Below are 21132 nucleotides of genomic sequence, written 5' to 3'. Positions count from 1 at the left end.
GGGAAGCTACACCAAAGATCTTTTCTAAATAAATCAGACTTTATTGTCAAACTCGGCCACTGACAAGACATAACCTCATTAGCATTGATTTTAAAATAAATTATTGAAAGTGGCTTTCCTGCTCTTTGCATTTGTAAAATAGGAGAATGTAAATGTATTTGCAATGATAAAAAAGAGAACCAAAACTTGATTCCTTTATCCTTTCAGGCAACAGTACTTAATCTCATCATGTACAAAAATGGAAAAAATAAAAATCTGTTTTATGCAGTTCAATTCCAGACCAGATACTCTGATTTCCATTGCTCCTCTAGAGTCACTAGGAAGAGAGCAGAACACTGGCCATAGATCTTATATATCATTCGCCACTAGTACTAAGCTCTGAGGTGAGGGATGTCCCCTGGGAAGCTGCAGTCCCCACCTCTAACTTTGTCCTTCCCGGGTGGCTGGAAGTGGGCACAAGGCAAGAAGCCTTGCTACTGAGATGAGAAGCCAGCTGCTGTGCCTCTGTTGTTGTTATGTGCTGTTGAGTCAGACCAACTCACAGCAACCCCTCCTTGGGTTTCCAAGGCAGTATCACTACGGAAGTAGATTGCCTCTAGGGCTCTGGAAAGATTGAGTGTGGGGTACCGTCAAGCAGAGCAGGGCTCATACGCTGGTTTCCACAGTAGGCTGTGAAAGAGGTACTCTCTAGCACTTTCTAAGCTTCAGAGGGCACAATACAGATAGACAGGAATACAGTTTACCTTGGACCCTTCAGTGAAAGATACCCAAACTGGTACCTTCCAAATTCCAAAGGCAGGACAAATGATTATATGGTGACAGAAAAAAATGTTTTTGTTCACAAAAGGGGTGGGTTAAAAAATTAAATTCCCCGTTATTATTAATCTATGAGATTTTAAATTTTAAATAGACTATTTTGAAAAATATTTATTTTAGGATAAAGAGCTTGCTGAACTTCTTCATAAGAACATTATTAGGCATTTTTTTTAGCATTACATCCACTGAGATCTATCTTCATTTAAGAAAGAATTAAAATTTATGTGCTAGCTCAACTTTAAACAGTAATAGATTATAATGGTCTTTGCTCCTAACAGGGCATATGGGACCCCAACCTTATATAGGTTTTAAACAAATTAACCTCTGAAGATTACTGTCCACTTATTACATTAAATGCTCTACTTGATTCCCAAATATCTCATCTCAATTGGGAAAACCGTTGAGGAAGATTCTGTTAACTGTGCGAACACGTAAGAGAACCATGGGGCATCACAAATGAGCATCAGTATCCGGAGAGTCGATTTCAATCAACACTCTTGGCACAGTGTCAGGGACACTAATGAGAGGCTGAGAGGAAGAGGACATTGAATCTACCTCGGAGGGACAGAAAGGAACCAGCTTCCCATGACACCTGGCTCCTTTCTGAAGTGCTGCTCTGACACCGACTAAACTGATGCAGAGACTCACATTCTGAAGATGATTAGATCAGAAAGAGGGTGAAATCCTTCCCCCAAAGCAAAGTGACAAAGCTTAAAAAACACCAAACATATCAAAGTGCAACCAAATGTCAAGCTGCGCTGGTGACAGATGCAACAGAAATACAGAAAGACAGACTGAAAGTGCAAAGGAAACATGCAGAAAAGCAGAAATGGACACCATGCCATGGCATGGCACAACTAGGTTACAAATCTCATGGATGCCATAGACAACATGGAAAAAAAAATGAACATGACACTCATGTTACATTTAGCTCTCTGTGATACTGTTTTGAGGTATAAGATACTAAACTTCATTTGTGCTAACTGCCACACATGAAATGTACCTAATTTAATTCCAAAATGATTTAATTAAATCAGTAACCAGTTGCTATAAAGTCACTTCTAGCTCGAGGTGACCCCATTGTGCAGTAGAGCAGAACTGTGCTCCACAGGGTTTTCAGTGGTTGATTTTTCACAAGTAGACCACCAGGCCTTTCTTCCAAGACGTTTCTGGGTGGACTTGAACTTCTAGCCTTCTGGGTAGCAGCAGAGCATGTTAACTGTTTGCACCATTCAAGGACTCCAAATAATAATTCAAAAACAAAACAAAAAAACAACCCACTGCCATGGAGTTGATTCTGACTCATAGTGACCCCTATAGGGTTTCCAAGCCTATACATTTTTATGGGAGCAGACAGCCTCATCTTTCTCCCATGGAGTGGCTAGTGGGTTCAAACCACTGACCTTTTGGTTAGCAACCTAATGCCTTAGCCACAGCGCCATTAGAGTTCCTTCAAACCAAACCAAACTCACTGCCACGGAGTTGATTTTGACTCATGGTGACCCCCACTGGGTTTCCAAGGCTGTAAATCTTTATAGAAACAGACTGCCTGATCTCTCTTCTGAAGAGCAGCTGCTATTGTTGTTGTTGTTATGTGCCGTCGAGTCGGACCTGACTCACAGTGACCCCTCCTTGGGTTTCCGAGGCAGTGTTGTTGCTGTTGTTATGTGCTGTTGAGTTCAGACCCGACTCACAGCGACTCCTCCTTGGGTTTCCGAGGCAGTATCACTATGGAAGTAGATTGCCCAACCTTTCTTCCGAGGAGTGGCTGGCGGTTCAAACTGGTTAACTGGTTAACAGTTAAGTGCCTTAGGCACTATGCTACCAGGGCTCCCTCCTTAGGCACTAGGCACCTACTATTTGAGGAAAAAGTACCCAAATAACTGGTAAAGGCTAAAACAAAACTTAATTCCAGCTGAACATCTGAAAAAGTGTCACTGAAGAGGCACATTTGAGCAAGATGTGTGGGATTTCACAGGCTGAGATTAAGGGAAGAGTATTCTAGGTAGAAGACATAGCATGAGTCCACTTTAGAGGCTGGCCAAGCAACCAACCAGGGTCCAGTGTGCATGGAACTGAGAGGCAGAAAAGGCCAGGTAGCTCAGAGGAGGCCTGACGATATCCCTTCCATGGAGCACTGCTTTTCTATGAAATTGGAAATTGCTTTCTTGATAAGCTTTGCATTTTTGATGTCTGCTCTTTTTCCTTTTCCTTAGACCACTTGTGGGTCTGGACAGCTGTACAGGGGAGAAAATAATTCCACAGAATGCTTATTTCCATTTGACTCAAATAAACCCAAAGAACAAAACCACAGTTATATGCTTTATTATACAGCAATCTGGTTTCAGGATCTATAGTAACCCTCCCCCCCGGGCATGTGGGTAGCACTGGAATGTGCACAAAAATTCCCATGGAGGGACCTTCATCTCTTTTTCTCTTCGCTTCCCCGGAATCTCTAGAGAACACAGCCGGATTCTGTTGCCATTGCAGCTGCTGCAAGGCCCTAGTTACAGCTCTTCAGTGGTGTTAGGCGCCTTGCCGGATTCCAGTCTCGAGGTCCCAGACAAAGAAAAACCTGATAAAAGTAGTCCTTTTATGGAATATTGAATCATGAAACTGGGCCTGTGCTGGCCTGTAAAATAACTTCAGGTGGGTGAGGAAGGGCTCAGAAAAGCCTCCAATTCCCTCCATATTGCTTTAGCATTTCTTTGTAGTAGTTCTCTGCAGTTTAGTCTATTGCAAATGAGATCTTAAAAGCCAAGGGCCCCCATATGCTCAATGGGGATGTTCAGATATCACACCAGATGCCAACCTTGAAACCAGGACTAGAATTTCTATGGTCTGGCTGAAAACCTCAAGTGCTCTGGTTTCCCCTTATGGGGGGGGGGGGGTTGGCTAGCCACGTAACAGATGCTAACTACCCCATGATCAATGTGACTCAGTGTATTTAATTCGAATGACCCATACATTATCTTGATTAGAAAAAAAAATATTTTTATTGATTTGATATGCGTTACAGGCACTTTTCCCTCTACTAGGAAGCTTGTCTAAATTATACTCTGGAAGAGGTCTCTCACTTACATGGCCTTCCTCAAAGAGACAGGGAGGGCCTATACAGGTCCCATACCAAAGAGGAAGGGTCAGCAGAACCAGCAATGCTAAATTGTCTCCACAAAGCACATTTACCTGTTATAATGAAACAACTGTTAGAAGCCCAAGTCATTTGACTATTGATGGATATGCAATGTTAGCACAATCCAACGTTACTATCGGCTGTCCCTCCACCCAGCACCTGGTCTCGCAGTAAAAATGGGCCTGAGCAGAAGGTGCGCTCCACATTCCATCTGCTCAGGATTTTCAGTTTCACCTGCTTCTTATATGCAGTTGAAATGTTCAACTAGACTGTCGCCGGTCCGGTTGGGAGGGGTGGGGTTCTAAGCATCCTCCAACTCCTCAAAAAGGTTACACTTCCTATTAAACCACCACCAAATTAATAGTAGCATTTACTGAATGCTCATTGTATGCTAAGCATATTGTAAATGCTTGTCAGGTATCAATTCTAGGTCCCTCACAGCACCCTTCTAAGGTAGCTACTACTATTATTCCCATTTTACAGGCGGGAAATTCAGATAAAAAGAGGGCAAATAACTTGCTCAAGTTCTCACAGCTAGTAGGTGGCAGAGCAGATTGATTCTGACTTAGACTCAACACTTGAACCTATGATACCATGATGTCTCTCACCTGTTGCTACCAGTAGGCATACTGTGAGATGGCGGCAAAGGGAGGGATGTTAGGGCCCTTACATTCTCTTCAATTCCTCTAAGACTTGTGGTATGGCACATACAAAACATGGAAAGCAATTTCAGAAGCAACAAGCTGAGCAGAGTGGATGGGGAGCTGGGTGATAAAAACTTGTGGCTGAAATATTCATATCATAATTAAATGCCAGGATCTCCCAGCTCCAATGCTCTCTCTAAAAGCCGTGATGAATAGAAGCTTTTGGGGAAGAGCCTGTGGGCTGGGTAGTGCATTGTCCTTTGGAAACTTAGAGGCAAGGCAGCTACTATTTTGTTAACTTACAGAAAGAGGCCCTGGCTCTTCTGCTGTGCGACCTTCTTCACTTTCAATGGGCAGCTGTTGTGGACACAGGCTCAGTGGCTTCTTTCCTTAAGAAAGCAGATTTGTCCCCATGCCTTTAGGTCCACATACAAACCAGTGTGAGTTTTGGAGGAAAACTTTGATGCCCTTCTCCAGTGCTGTACTGACTTGAGGGGAGTTTAGGAGGCGGCAGGAGGATGGGGGGTAAGCCAGTCATACGCACATTGCTCCCACCTGTGGTGAGGTGACGGTCCCACACTCTGCTATTTTCTGTGGTCTCTTTCCCTTTACCATCCTTTTGCTCTGCATCTCTGAGCACCAGCACCCGCCCTGGCTTCTATGAGAACTAAACATGTTTGTTGTTGTTGTTATGTGTCATCCAGTCGTCTCTGACTCATAGTGATCCCTCCTTCTGTTTCCGAGGCAGTACCTCTACAGAAGTAGATTGCCCAACCTTCTTCTGAGGAGTGCCTGGTGGGTTTGAACTGCCAACCTTCTGGTTAGCAGTCAAGTGCCTTAGGCACTATGTTACCAGAGCTCCTGAGGACTAAACACGGTGAATGAAAAGGCCTTTCTTTGCTCCTCAGAAGGCTGAGAAGTTCAGTGAGGTTTTCCCAGAGCACTCTTCCACCACTGCAACCCAAAGTGGGTTGCTCCCCGAATGAATACTTCCCCGAGCCTGAGCAGGGGAGAGCGGAGGGAGAGCTTACTAGGAAGACCGGCCAAGTTGGGGAGCGCATCTCCGTTTAGAGAGTGTTGTGAATTAGATCCATTTCTGCACCCTGCTGTTGCAATGGAGCAGACTGTGAAAGGGAAGATTCTCAGAGGAGCTGTGTTTTAATGTAGCAATTTGATTCAATTTTCCACTCTATAAAATTACCCATCACTGCTCGTTGCTTTCTAACAGACACCTTCACTCTTAATTTAACAATCCTATCGAATTCTGCCAGGGAAATTGGAAAAATTTATCACCTGTGAAATTTTATTTTCCTTTGGTTGTATCTGTTTTTGTAAAACTTCATTAACGACGATGACTTGCTGAGGAAATTATCATTTTTTTTTTTAACTTCAGACACAAGAAATGGCTCGACCTCAACCAAGATATCATTTGCATAATAAAACACAACAAAAAGGCTGAGGAAGTTGAGACTGGCAGAGGCTGGAAGTGCTAGGAGAAGAAGCAGGCTATCCTTGGTGGTTGGGTGGGTGGTAGCTGGAGATGCCAGCAGGGAGGAGACGTGTGGCCACAGGAAGGAGCCCTGCTCCCTGACTCAGGAAACAATGACGTGGCTTCTCCTCGTGGGAAGAGACCAAGTACACCTCTGAGAGGGTTGGATCCTCTCCTTAGGAAGTCTTGAAATGTCAGTTGTTTACTGATGTTTTAGCAACCAGCCTTGTCTTCAGGGGCTTGAGTGCTGGATTCACCTTCGTTCCTAAGTTCACCTGGGACTGAGGTTTAAATTGCTATAAATTTAGGCTTAACTTGAATTTCTCAGCAGAGCACTGAACTCCTGGCAAATTTCCACAGCAATGATCTTTCTGAATGGACTTGAAGATTCAGCGTTCCTGTGGTCTAACTACCTCACAATTAAAAGGCTCAGGCTTCAGTTTTCTACAGTCTGACCCCCACTGTGCTTTGTACTGTTCACCAGCTGCTGTTATCCCCACAAGGGGTGGCTATGCAGAAGCAGTGATGACTATGTTTTTTGAAATACCAGTTATCATGTCTCTGGGAAAAAGGAATATATTCAGTAGACCTGCTGTTGTGGTGGGAAGAGAAAACATGTGAGGTTCATTTTTAGGAGATATGACTTGATTCATGGTATATCTGAGCAAGGTAATGATATGTTGTGCTTGATCAGGGTTTCACTGTATTACTTAAAAGGTTTGTCAGCATTTACGTATATTCCTACAGACTTTTGATAGCCTTCATGGTTTTGAGGCAACTCTCCATTATTCCCGCAATTACACAAGGCAAGAAGTTGAAACTAGAGAGTTTGGATGACTCATCCCAAACTCACAGTAAACCCATGAAAACCAACATGACTCTAACCTTGTCCACATGTGTAAGAAATTACTTTACATGGCATGGATGAAAGACATCCATTAATCAAATTCATCCAGCTCCCAGGGCAAGGGAGAGCTTCTCTGCCAGGAATCAGGGAAGTTCCCCTGAAGCTTCCCTACATTCTCTCCTTGAGAAAGTGAGGGTTAGATATGGCTTCCTTTGGAGTTTTCAAAGTTATATTCTTCCACCAGGTCAAGAATTTCTGCAGGTAGCAGAAGACAATTAGAAGAGGAAATTTCTCACCTGGTAAGACTTCATAAATATCTTCTTCTTCTTCTTTCTCCTCCACAGATTCTTTTATCCCCATACTCTCAGATGAGGTAATAGATCTGCTTTGGGGACCACAATTTGGGCCCTCAAAACCATCAATATCATCATACATCTCTTCTTCTTCCTCTTCTTCTTCCTCCTCATCTTCACAGGGAATGGTTAAGGAGCTCAGATCTGCCAGGGCAAAGATGAGAATGAATCAAGATAGAGAGAAAGACAAGAATAAGGCAGGGAAGAGAAGAGGGAGAAGGAGGAGGAGGGATGAAAATAAAACATGTCAAAAGAAAATGAAACACTAGGTTAAGTGCTGTTATTTCTAATGCGGGCTTTGGTGGCAGGAAATCTACAGAAAAGGCCAGACTAGCACTGCGTCAGGTTTAAACCATCAACATAAATCCTTTCTTGCAATAAAACTTGATCAGGATGAAGCAGCCCTGAAAAGTATGGGTGTGTGAATGAGAATGCGAGGTGAAGGGGAGAGAACAGGCCAGAAAACGAAATGCCAACATGCCATGCACTGCTCGTCAAGTAGAAAACTGGAAGAGTGAGTGATGGCCAGTGGGTCTCCAGGGTACAGAGCTGTGGGAAGCACAGTGGCTTTGGTAGGGTATCTGAGCTGTCAGAAGCCCATCTCCTCAACAATCTCACTGCAGAGTTTCACATAAGTTTGTTTGTAAAGAGAAAAATGGGAAAAGGTGGCAGAGGAAAAGAAAGTGAAGTATGGAAAAACAGAATAGTAATACAAGACCAAATGGCATGGCTGAATGAGGTATTTACAATGTCCTTTTGCAACTGTTCAGTCTGGCTGACCTTAAAGTGGGTCACTGCATAGAGGATGTTAAGCCATCACAGCACTGGGGAACACCAGGGAAAGGGAGGGAGATTGGTTTCTTATTTTAATGGGGAACTGGGAAGGTTCATTCTCTGATGTGCAGTACAGAGTGCTCTGGAAATTCTGCTGAGGGGCCTCGGCAGGATGGGCGAATGCAGTTGGCATCCTCTGGGGAAGGAAAGGATGTAGAGATATCCAATGCTCATTTCAAAATACAATAAAACTGTTTGGCTTGATCAGGCTTTTAATAAAGATTCTGAGACAATTTTCATCTGAATTCTGGTGCCATCTCATATAAGGAAAGGATCAAAGATACATTTGTGGCTTAGACCATATGTTATTATTTTGTTTGTTTAAAAATAAAATGGAATGAATAATTTCTTCAATGTGGGATTCTGAAAGTACCACAGGGTACAGCTCAATAAAGCTGCTTTGAGTTTTATTGAGGTTTACACACTTAGGGGTATATTACACGCATAAATCCAAGGCACCTAGATGAGAGTGTGCCCTGTAGTCTTGCCATCAATGTTCATGTTTGCCTAGTTCCAGTCCATTATATGTAACGCTCTTGGTAGATGCAATAGTTTGTTTTTGTGATCACAAAAACATAACTGAGTAAAACAGGCAATTCTTGTAATTAAAGCTCTGGTGCTTCCTTCTTTTTACCCACAATGAAATCTTACAGCAAAATAGAAAACTGAGATGAAGAGGCTTGGTGTCTTTAGGATGACATCTTCTCTGTAGGTCTCAGGCTAGATAAAAAGTGGGTGTTCGTACCTTTCTTTGGAGGCAGGGTTTTACCACATGACATATGAGTGACAGACTCAAGGCTGACTACTTCTACCTGCCAGGCCATTCCCAGACAATGCTTCCTGGCCACTGTCACTACTGTGTCTGCAGACTGGCCAGCAGAGGGTACTCTGAGAGCAGTCATTTAATATCATCAGGCAGGACTCTTCCCACCTCAAAGCAAGGAGCATTTTCTTTTGGGCTGGGAAACAGCAGTTTGTTTTCAATATCCAATGGCTCTGAAGGTCACTGAGATTAATTTATATTTTTCTTTCTGACCATGACTAAAGATGATTTTGGACTTAAACTGCAACTAGATGACTTTAAATCTGATATCATGAACTTCCTTTCCAGACTACAAGGGGTTAGGAGATACTGCATCAGGCTGAGCTGGGTTTCAGCATCTTCTTTTCTAGTGATTGCAAATATTTCAGTCTTGCCTGCAGGTAGGTGGATGAGTTAGAATGATATCAGAAGTCATTGGCAGGTTGATGATTTCTTTACCTTCTGATTCATACATGATACTATTCATTGTTATAATATAGGAGATGAGGTGGGGAAGTTAGAAAGGAGAAAGGGCAGAAAAATATGTATTAAAGCCTGTAATTTATATTTATGCAACATAACTTGGAATGCAAATTCACTCAAGAATTATTCTTATAATAATGAGACTTACCCTTTAGCAAGAAGCTTATTTGTTCCACCCAGTCTCTGGCTTCAGCTGGATTAGAAGCTGTAAACTAGAGGAAAATTAGTAAGAGAGTTAATTTATTACCTTCACTAAAATTTCCATGAATCACGATGGGGAGGTTTAACGGGAGGAAGATGTGAGTCGCGTTTCAGAATCAGATGCTCAGGGTTTTCTGCCTGCTTACTATTTAGGAAAAGAGCCAAATACTTCTTTTGAAAATGATTTTTTCCTTCAGCAATTTTGTACATCCAGACATGACAACTGTTTGAGTTACACTGTGTGTGTGCATTCACTCATCTCACCCATTTATTCATCAGGCATTTATTTGAGAAAGGTGTACAGAAACAACAACCACAACAAAACCAAACCAAAGTCTCTGACTTCAAAGGATAATGCATCAGTGATGGAGACAACCTAACACATGAAATGGGAATACTCCAAAACAGGTGCATCTGATAACAACTGGATGTGGAAAGGAGACAGGGAACACTTACTGTTGCCTAGAGTTAAGTCAGCGAGGTTGCTGAAGTAATATTGTGTTGGTTAGATTTGAAAAGAACTGGTGGAAACTGACTGGTGGAGGGCGATGGCCATTTCAGGTAGAGAGAACCATTAGCAAAAGAGTAAGAATGAGAACATCATGTATGGGAAAGGTAGGCAGATTTGCTTGACTACAGAATAATAACAGATGAAGCTGGAGAGTTAGGGTCAAAGAAGAGTTGATAGAAGGGCTCTGAGTACTAGGAGTTCAGACTTAAAATGTAGGCAATAGGAAGCCACTGTAAATTTTAGTGAAAGAAGTGGAGGATTATTTCAACAGTCACGGGTAGAAGAGATTGGAATAGGAAGAAATTGGAGGCAGAAGACTGACTAGAAGGCTGTTTAAACTAGTCCTCTGGGTGAAGTGATAGGGACTTAACTATTGTGATGGCTGTGGGAATAAATAAGAGGATGTTGCAGGGGAAGAGTCTACAGACCATGGTAACGATTCGGATTCAACGGGCCAAAGAGAAGAAGAAGTAAACAAACTCTACCTTTTGATTCACGAAACAGGCCTGTCAAGCATCAACCTTTAGTTATTCTTTTATTTTAAATGAGTCAACCTGAAACAACTGTTACTAAAAAAACATTTTTATCATCTGGTCATTAGGGTAAGATAAAGACACATGCTCTATTAAGGACCTAGCTTCCTGCTTAATACATATTAATACATAATCTCCTTCTTAATATTTTTAAAAACACATTTCTATTGAAAAGTTCTAGGAAGATTACTTTAGACTTACTATATGAACTTTTATCTGGATGAGGAACCATCAGCATTTAATAATAAAAATAACTTGGCAACATGCCCAATGCATACATCTCTATTATATACATCTAGAAAAGACTCTAGAAGAGGTAAAATTTTTTTTTTTTTGGAAATTGCTTAATGAAGACTTAGGTCACTTTAACAAAATAAAGGTTAAGAAACTATAGAAACATAAAAGGATGAATGCTGAGACAAATTTGAAGAGTCAAAGGACTACCTGAGTGATGAATATTAATCTTAGCAAGGTTTTCATAGGTAGCTTAAAATTTTCTAAATTACTTTCATAAAACCGTGATAAGATAAAAATCACTAACAGGCAGGAATGATTATGTATACATACATATATATATGAAAAATACTTTGGGTGAAAACCACTATATTCATATAGTCATACATTTTTATTGTTTTAATTAATTTAAAAATAGATAATGAATGTAAGAGGTAAAGATTCAAAGTGTATAAAACTGAACACAGGCAGGAATAAGTCTTAGTCCCTGCTTCCCCACTGCTCTAGTCCCTCAGTTACTACTGTTACTACTCAGTAACCATTGTCATCAATATCTTAGAAATCCTTCCAGAGATATGCAGTACATCTACACATAGATAGGTACAGGAAGGTTATTTTGGACAAGATGAATATGAAAAGGAATATGGAAGGAAATGAAGACGACTAGTTGAAAAATACAGAGAATGGGAATTAAAGCCATGAAATGAGATCCGCTAAATAAGGAATTGGGTTGTGTGCTATAACAGACAAGAATCTCACCTATGGGGTGAGACTGAGAAGGGGAGGGAGGAGGAAGAGATGGAAGCCAAGCAAAGTCAGTCTCTAAGGTGAGAGTGGCCACAGAGAGGAGAAGGAGCGTATGTCACAGCAGAAGGTGAGAGTATGCCCAGCAAGAGGGTCTTCACTGGAAAGAAATGAGCAGGAAACAAAGCAAGGGTGCAATCCAGCACAGCAACCACAGCTCCCATGCAACACTGATGAGGATCACCAGCTCCTCAGTTCATCCTACCTCATAGCTGCGCCTATCCTGTGAGGTCAGTTCAAAGCAGGCTTCTTTCTTGGAATCTCTTCGCAGATGGGGGGCCATCCGTACACTGTAGCCCTTAATGAGAAAGGTCCCTTTGGGCTGCTTGCCTGCAAGACAGGAGAGCTCTCTGTATCCCTAGAGAGATGCAACTGTCAAGGGAAGGCATCTTCTCTGGTATGTAAAATAAAAGCACAGAAACAGCTGTTCCATCCCTGAGGAACCACAATAGTCAAGGAAAGGTTATTAGGGAAGCTGAAGAAGAGGAGACTGTGACAGCAAGGCAGATATCACTGCCGAGGACGGGAAATGCAACATGAAAGGTTATTTTGCCAAAAGAGTACAACAGAGACAGAGAATTTATTAGAATGTTAAGATCTATAATAACAGAAAGAACAGCCGGGAGAGTGTGGCTGTAAACGTGAGGCTCTTGAAGGCTATTATAGAGCTGAAGTGTTATTATCAGGGCCAGCAGAGCTCCCATTCGAGGGGAGGGACAGCAGCGTGGGGGGCACTGAAGGTTCCCAGGATCCCCCCATGCCCTATGTAGCATTTGGGTTTAACTGCTCCCTGCTCTCCTGCCAGTTGGGAATTTATGCTACAGGGAGTATAATTAAAAATTCAGTATTTTATCTTCATTGCAAGAGGTCAAATTGGGAAGTAGCAGAGTGCTGTTAAGTATCATTAGATGATAAGGAAGGAGATAAAATGAAAAAGACTCCAAGTGAAGGAAAGGAGAACATTCTCTGCTATCATCCCTTTAAAAATACAAAATATAAGAAAGAGGAAAAGAGGAAATAGTTCTCAAGGATTTGGGGTTCCCATCGTGTGATTTAGGCATTAGAATGCATAAGGGACAGGACCTACAATATCTGGGTGATATTCTGTGATCTGTATCATGTGGAATGGATTGTTAAATAAATGCTTTTTGATGATGATGATAAGGATGGCAGTGGGATTAAAAGAAAAAGGCTCTGTCTTCACCTGGTTGAGCAACAAGAAATACACAAACACTCTATACCTAGTAAGAAAATGTCCTGGGCACAATAAGAAGTAACTGGCAAGAAGGGAGCCATGCAACAGTGCTTTCTGACACCAGAATCTTTTTTGTTAAAGTATCTCTCCTTGTTCTAACTGGCCGCTAAAGTGTTTTGTTGTTTCTTTGGTCACCAGATTTTATTTCACCCTGACAGCAAAATGGTCAATAAAAGTCTCTGAGTCTCTCCCTCTTGCTTTTTCTCTCTTGCCACGAGTAAAAGGATTCTGAATGAATGGATGTGAAATCTGGACTTATATCCAGATATGTCAACCACTTCTTGAAATGCAAGGGAAGTGATGAATATTTTTACAATGATACAAATGTCATATTAAAGATTTAAAATTAAACACCTGGTGTGCTTACATGCCTGGAATTCAGAGTAAAAATTGTGGTTGATGGATTTAAGAGTGGGATAGGGGCTGGAAGACACAGGGGACTTATTACACAGTTTTCAAATATGCTGCTATCATTTCCAACTAGGGCTTCTTCCTTTACCCCAGGTGGGAAAGACTCTGAGGAACCTAAGATGGTGAACCCTGAGGAAGGCCGCCAGTGACACCTGTGGTAGGCAGAGAGGCAGGGTGAGACAACTGCCACAAAGCTGGAAGGCAACCTTAAGGATCCCAAATCACTTAGCAAAGCTGCAGTTCTTCTGCCTTAGTGCCAGAGGTACAGAGAGTCTAAAGGCAACTGGGCAGATGTCTGATTAAGATGTTCCTACATATGAGCTCTGGTAGCGTAGTCCCTAAGGCACTTGACTGCTAACCAGGAGGCTGGCGGTTCAAACTCACCAGCCACTCCTCGGAAGGAAGGTTGGGCAATCTACTTCCGTAGTGATACTGCTTTGAAACCCAAGGAGGGGTCACTATGAGTCGGGTCCGACTTGACGGCACATAACAATAACAACAACAACAACATTGGAAATGTAGGCATTGGGAGAGGAGTAAGTTTGGGAAAGGAGGAGGGGGGAGGAACAGAAAATGATTAAAAGAAAAGGGTCTACTCTTGATCACTGGTCTCTATACAAAGATGGCAGAGCAGAAGGAAAAGCCCCTAAGAATCAATGGTCCACTTTACTTTGTCGTGCTTCTCAGAATGACTCACCGAGCAGTCCAACTCTGTGGAAGCGTCTCCCCTATTTGAAACTTTGCAAGCACAATGATAATTTCTAGTTTGTATTTATTTGTGGCTGCCTCCAATTTGTGTTCCTATCCTGTATTTTGACAACTGAGCAACTGTGTTAAACATGGATGGGAGGTCTTCTAGGGATAGCTCAGGAGTGGAGTGCTGTGTTTGATTGAGTCAGTGGAAGCTCATTAAGAAGCTGCCTCTGGCCTGAGTCAACACTTCGCTGCTGCTGCCATCTGGCTGAAGGGTGTCTCCTGGGCATAGCAACCATATGGGTCTCAACATTCCGTGGCTCTAGGGATGTCCACTGGACTACTTCCCAGTAGTCAGTAAAGTAACATTTGGAGCATGCTCTTAGAGAATCTGGACTGTAGGGGTCTATTTCTGGACCATTTGTAAGCTGTTTAAATCTTTCTCAGAGTTACTGTTTTCTCCAACATTTTAACTGTTATTAATGACTATAAAGAGTTTTGAGGTTCTTTAAAATTTGATAATGTTGTTATTAGTCATAATAAAAGACAACCCTCTGATATGCTGACCGAACTATCATAGTTTTCAGTGGGAAAATACTTTCTAAACAGACCTGTGCATTTTCAATGATGGGGAAGTAGTGTTTACCCGTTCCTATTTCTTTCCCAAGCATGTCCCTTTATGGATGTTAGTTAAGGACCGCTACCTTGAGATCTAAGTGCTTGAGAATTTACGAAGTGTTTGCATCCAGGAGTGAGACGCTGCTGTGCAAATGAAGAACACTTACTTTTCTCATTAGCGTAGTAGTAGAAGAGGCCTCTGCTGACAACACACCATCGCTTCTGCCACTCTGGTCCAAAGAAACTATGATCTAAACAGAACAGCAGTCAGGAACATAAATTCAGGTAACTATTATCACTGAAGAGTCTGTAAAATCCAACAACACACAGTCCAGTGTGTTATTGTTTTATTTCTCAGGTTAATGGACTGTAAAACCCTCCCTTTCACTCCCACAGGTTATCCCATATTGATTCAGAGTCCAGAAGACTAACTCAGTTAAAGGTCCAAGTTCTAGACAGGGTTGCTGTTCTGCCCCCTTACAGCTGTGTCTCTGGCTGGCTTCCTTTATATCTTTCAGATTCTAGTCTCATCCTGCATTTTTCAAATTTTCCATGACATCTTACAAAAATGATGCTTTAGGCCACGGCCACGAGAAAGGTGTTCTTTGTGCTAAGCCAATTTGCCTATCAGTGTCAAATCTGGGACTCCAACCCTAGTAGCACCATATTCTAACCAAATGAGTTAAGACAAGTCCACATCTGGGCTTGCCTGAAATTTGAAAGTAGGCTGCTTCACATATGATATAAAAATTACATTCTTGGTAGAAAAGTTTCACTTCTTATGGGAATATACTCAGAGATGAGGACAAGAGTATCATCATTCATCTATTCAACAATTATTATTAAATACTTATTGTGTGTCAGGCACTGGGGTTACAATGGCAAGGCAGAGACGGTCTCTGTTCTGATGAAGCTAACAAACAGCTTGTATGCTGATCTTGGGCCATCTCTCTTCAGCCTATGCACGAACACCACACTAATTTTCTTTCCTCGGCTTTTGCCTTATACCTGCCTACCACAGTGTTGGGCAGAGAGAAAGCACTCAGTAAGTTAGTCCTCTTTCTTTTTGTTTCTCTTCCTTTTCTGGGATGCTCTGAGATCTGTAGGTCTGCTCAGTACCTTTGCTTTTCTTCTCCAAATATCCTTGCTTGATGATGTTATCAAGTTTTTGAGCTCCTCTTACGATACCGTCCATTCCTAAAAGAAACAGGAGCAAATGTTTTGTTGAAATCTGACAAAATTTTTATCCATTCAGGCTACTTATGTACCTTAATGTACCTTAATGAAGGGGTGCAGAAATGCAATTGCTTAAATACAGCATGAAACAATTTCTCTATGATTGAAAAAACTTAATTTTCTTTCTTCCTAATTATATTTAATGCTAAAATCGCTTAAAATTACCTAAAAATACATTAGTTTGTGGTGTGGGGAGGAACCTAAATATGTACTGATTGGCAAGAAAAAGACTCTAGGGAATTAAGAATTTGCTGTGGATGTAAGCTCTAAATAGGATAAACCACATTCAGATAATCAAAAGTCAAATAGCTGCCAGTGCAGATAAACTTTAATGGTGACAGACTTCATCATAAACAGTCACCTCAGAGGGAGCCATAAACATAGGCTCTTTTCTTTAAAACAAACAAACAAACAAACAAACTGAAAGAAAAGTCACCTTTTTGAAATAAATATATTAAGTTACACAAAACTAAATTTAGCAATAACTGCCAAATTCTAGTTTCAAAGTGTAGGAAAGAGCCTAAGAGTGCTACAAGCCTTTACAAAGAGAAGACCCTGGATCTGATATTGGCCTTTAATTGAACGCTGCTAACTTTCTTGGCTTTCAGTTAGCCTCATTAGGTACAAATTTATTGAGAAGTCACATCCTAATCCATTGCCTCCACTGGGGTTCATATTCACTTTACAGAAGGGTGGGACAAAGGACAGAGGCAAAGAGGACGTTTACTTCTCAAAAAAAAAAAAAAACCAAAAAAACAAAAAAAACTGTTAACAAGAACAAAAAAACAAACTCTTTAAAAGTTGCAACTCTACATTACTTAATTTGGAAAAATGAAGCAAATAAGCTAGCAGAGTCTTAATATTTATTCTTTTTTGTGCCCAAACTCAATTTCTTTTGGTTTGCCTTAAGATTTTGGAAAACAAAATATATTAAGGCATAATGATGTATGAATCAACTAGGTCATTTATACAGTATTGTGAGAATTTGGGGTGAAAATGTTTTAGCTGTTCATTGAACACCTAAATAACTAACATTTATTCAGTTGTGGCTATGAGCTGGCACTTTGTACAGTAATTGACATTTTTTTTTTTTAGATAACATTTAAGACAACTTAAAAGGCAACTAAAATTACTTTTTGCTCCTAGCTGTTTCAACTTAATTTCTAAAATGTAGATCGGAAGGGCTTCTTTTTTATTTTATAGCACGTCTATGTGCCTGATTCTTTATCCAATCTGTCCTTATTGTCAACTTCTTGTTCATGGACTATTTTCATTTGTGTGTTTTACAGTTAGCAACTCTGTGGCTGCCATAAATCCTCCCAGATGGGTCTCAGGGTACCCAAACGAGATGAACAGCAGCAAAGGAAAGTTCATTTTTCTAGGATTCTTTCATTTCTTCCACTCTTTCTAATATCTCTCTGAAAATTCTAATATTGCTCTGAAAAATACCCTCCAAGAAAACAAGAACAGATTGCGCTGAAGGGATTGCAGGATGGGGTGAGGACTTGGTATGGTAAGAAGGCCCTTTGAAGGAAAACCCATACTTTGAAGCTGTGAGTGTTAAAAACTTGCTCCTAGAGGCCTAAAAATTAAATGAAAGTCACAGGGGATAAAAAACCAGAACGCTCAAAGCTTGTGGTTTCTATCTCCTCTCCTCTTTCCCACTTTTTTTTGTTGTTGTTTAAGGTCTTGTTAAAAATAAAGACATAGCTTCCTGCTAAAAATGCCAATAGTCTGAATCATAAAAGACATGTTAAACGTTTTATTAGAATTCAAACCTCCTTTTTTAATGCAAATCTAAATGCCATTTTATGGAACATCTATAATTATGAAAATGGGAAGACATAGCCTTGTGTGCGGGGAGAGTCTGTGAGTATGAATATTACATTAACGTGCCCACACCAGCTCACTGATCCTGCAGGCAGGAGCATAAAAAATGCTTGAGTGAAACTTTTATTTAGATGTTAAGACTCTAGGCCCCAGCGGGGTGACAGAGACAGCCCCTGTGAGTTGCCATCAGAGAGAGAGCTTGAATTGAATTACCCAGGGGGGAAGGAAGTAGTGATGAGCACTGCTTCGCTTATTTAATTTCATTTACTTTCAGTACATTATCAGCATGAGGCTTTTTCTCCCCTCCAACCGAAACCCAAGAATGCCGCCACCAAGAAAACAAAGATATAATGCAGCAGAGATGTTTGAACTCCAAGTTGCTAATTCCAGGATACTGGGGACAGCACCATCACTACCTTTTGTCCCAAAAGCCAAACTTGGTTTGCTAAACTTGGGCACTGAATTTTGTCTCTTGGTGGTTCACCAACAGGATTCTGAACAGTAATATGGCTGGAAATAGGTTTTTGTTTTTGTTTTTAAAAATATGCTTTGTTTTTGCACGTAGTGAGTAAGATGTGTTATTTTGCTTCCTTACCCATTAGAGGGAATCTGTACTGGTGGACTTAGCTCTCTTGCCTGGTTCCCTTCATAGAAGTGGGAAAATGAAATTATAGGTAAAATTTGTGGCTATGGAACAATATTAGGAAATCAAATCAAATCAATCTCTATTTTATTGATTGTCTACTATGGATAAAAAGGAGCTCTGGTAGGGTAATGCCTAAGGCACTTGACTGCTAACCAGAAGGCTGGTGGTTCAAACCCACCAGCCACTCCTTGGAAGGAAAGTTGGGCAATCTACTTCCATAGTGATAACGCCTCAGAAACCCAAGGAGGGGTCGCTATGAGTCGGGTCCGACTCCACGGCAAATAACAACAACAACAACTATGGATAAGGCACTGTTTGATGAGTACAATAACAGAATTGATGTGAATGTAGAGTTGACTCTGAGCTCAATCTCATTAGCTCTATGATTCTTTAAATAAATTTAGACAACCAAAATTGTAAGCCATTGTGACAATCAACTTATCTCCGCTTTCAGTGTCAGCTCAGGGTCCTAGTGATCAAAAACTAGTGATGCTGAGAATCTGCAATGTAAGGCACATTGTGGGGTGACAAGGCAGGAGGAGTCTGTATGCCTGAATCCACACCTACTGGTGAATGACTGAAAATATGTAAGTGCTTTGTAGGATGATAATAAAAATAGCAAGAAGCCACAAACTGTTGTGTAGGTTACTATTTTAAGCCAAAAGCATTGATATTTAAGTATACAATTAAAAAAATAAAAATATAGAGGCTTTTTCTCCATTTCCTGAAAAAAAAGGTATCACCACTATAATGAAAAAATAGGAATGATTCAGATTTATTAGGAATAAATGGCCCTCTTGGATAAACCTTAGAGAGTACATCAGATTATATCAGCACAAAACAGAATTACATTAGTGTCATAATTTCTCTCCACCAATATACTTAACTAAATCTCTCAGAATAGCCCATATAAAGTAAAGATTCCCTTAGCTGAAGGATGTGGGGCCATAAAGATAAGATCAACAGAGAAGTGTGTTACCAAAGTGATGGCCACCCAACTTCCATGGCAGATGAAGATAAAACAAATTCTCAGACAACCCTTTCTCCTCATCCAGATTCCTTTAAGCCCTTGTATCCCACCCATACCCAACTCTGCAATAATAAAAGGACAGGGCAGAATTCCATCTCTTAGTGCTACACATGACTCCCCAGTCAGCTATGCAAGCAACAACAATGGGGACCCTTTGGAGTGTGATACATTTCCATAAAGCAGTCAATAAAAAAGACACAAGAGCTTATGTGAGTCACGGCTTATTTAACCAGCTGCGTTCCAGCCCACTGAGAAAAGAGAATTGGAGAAATCAGTTGGCAACACCACAGCACAGGGCTGATAACACAGGAGGCCACACAGTTTCCACTGCAAAAAGGCCATCATCACTACCTGCAGCCACTTCAGAACAAGCCAGGTGTCCACTAACTTTCATTACAGGCAGCTGGCTAGGTCTCTTGCTAAATCAACCTTCAAAGAAAATCAATGATTTTTTAAAACGCCTTTTGTTCAACTCTTCCCCCGCTCCTCAACTGTAGACTTTGTCTATCCTCCCCTTTCTTTTTAATTCAAGTTTTAAAAAATCTGTTTGAAAAGAGTTCAAATCAACTCCAGTTTAGAGACTGATAGGTACCAAGGGTAAATTCCAGGCAGGGTGAAGTGTTCTATGGTCTTTTATTAAAGTTCCCATGATAAACAACCTGGGGTTTGGGCGGATGAGGTTGGAGAAAATAGAACATTTGATAGGTAAGCATGGTCAAGTTCCATCTGTAATTATAATTCACTCAAATAATGCTGGTATGTGCATGTGCAGATGTGCACTGAGATACACACATCTCAAATGGACAAAGGGGGAATGGGTAGATTAGTGTTCTCCTGGCTGGTGGCGGTCGATCCCAAATCAGTTAATTAAATTTTCTCCTTGGCATTTGGTTTCTGTGGCCTTTCTTTTTTTCTTTTTTTTTTAGTAATTTTATTACTGCTTTTCCCTAGCTTCTTACATTTTTGTGTCAGTCTTAGCCTTTTTCTCAATTTTCAGGAACCGGTCAAGAGTTATAGGCATCTGGTAAGAAGTGTTCTGAGCATAATGCTAACAGGGAAGTTGGTTTCAGTGGCTCTTCCTCTATTTGTCCCTTGGGACAGGCTAATATAATTTCTTAACTTTTGTGGTTCCATTTGAATCCATCTAAGTTTATATTTAATCCTCATACTTTTCTGTCATTGTGCTCCACATATTAAGGAATTTAGACCAAAACACGTAGAATGAAAAATTCTAAATCATTAATAATAGACATAGGATCTAAAAGTTCCCAAAATAGGGAAACCACTTGAACAGACGGCTTTAAACTAACTGAATGGAACTGTTCATGAAGAAATAAATCAGATCAAAGGAAGACAGTCAATACAACATACTTAATCAAATTCTTCAACCAGCTGTGACATAAGAAGCTAGGAAATGAAACAAGTACAATTGGAGCCAGATTGAATGAGGTCAGAAAACAGTATAGAAATTATACATTTATGGTTAGTGAAATCAATAGAAGACAACATTCAGGAGACCCTGATGGACTTATGTAGCCATTCCAATTTCTCTGAAGCTCTGGGATCCAAGATTGTGATCTGCAGCTATTTCCCTTGCTTTTTCGAGTCTTAGTTATAGAAGGTCTGGATAGTGTGTCTGCCTAGTCTGCCATCTAGGGTCTGGAACCACTCCAGTTTCTTTTTTCTTTTCTTTTTTTTTTTTATTAGGATTTGGGTGAAGATTTACAGA

At 40.8% G+C, this 21132-nt stretch overlaps 1 protein-coding gene across 1 annotated transcript in view; it reads right to left on the bottom strand.

Moving 5' to 3' along the window:
* Nucleotides 1–21132, bottom strand: part of SKAP1 (src kinase associated phosphoprotein 1) — a 359819-nt gene that overhangs the window by 33716 nt on the left and 304971 nt on the right. The window contains 5 exon segments of the mRNA XM_042781101.1: nucleotides 7226–7426; nucleotides 9550–9613; nucleotides 11890–12014; nucleotides 14829–14912; nucleotides 15781–15858. Coding sequence (XP_042637035.1) covers nucleotides 7226–7426; nucleotides 9550–9613; nucleotides 11890–12014; nucleotides 14829–14912; nucleotides 15781–15858 — 552 coding nt within the window.

The sequence above is a fragment of the Orycteropus afer genome, unplaced genomic scaffold, assembly GCF_000298275.1.
Source record: "Orycteropus afer afer isolate SDZICR_OR568_19922 unplaced genomic scaffold, OryAfe1.0 scaffold00085, whole genome shotgun sequence".
NCBI classification, from domain to species: Eukaryota; Metazoa; Chordata; class Mammalia; order Tubulidentata; family Orycteropodidae; genus Orycteropus; species Orycteropus afer.
Note: the sequence above shows the minus strand (reverse complement) of the source record. Positions and strands in the feature narration are given on the sequence as shown.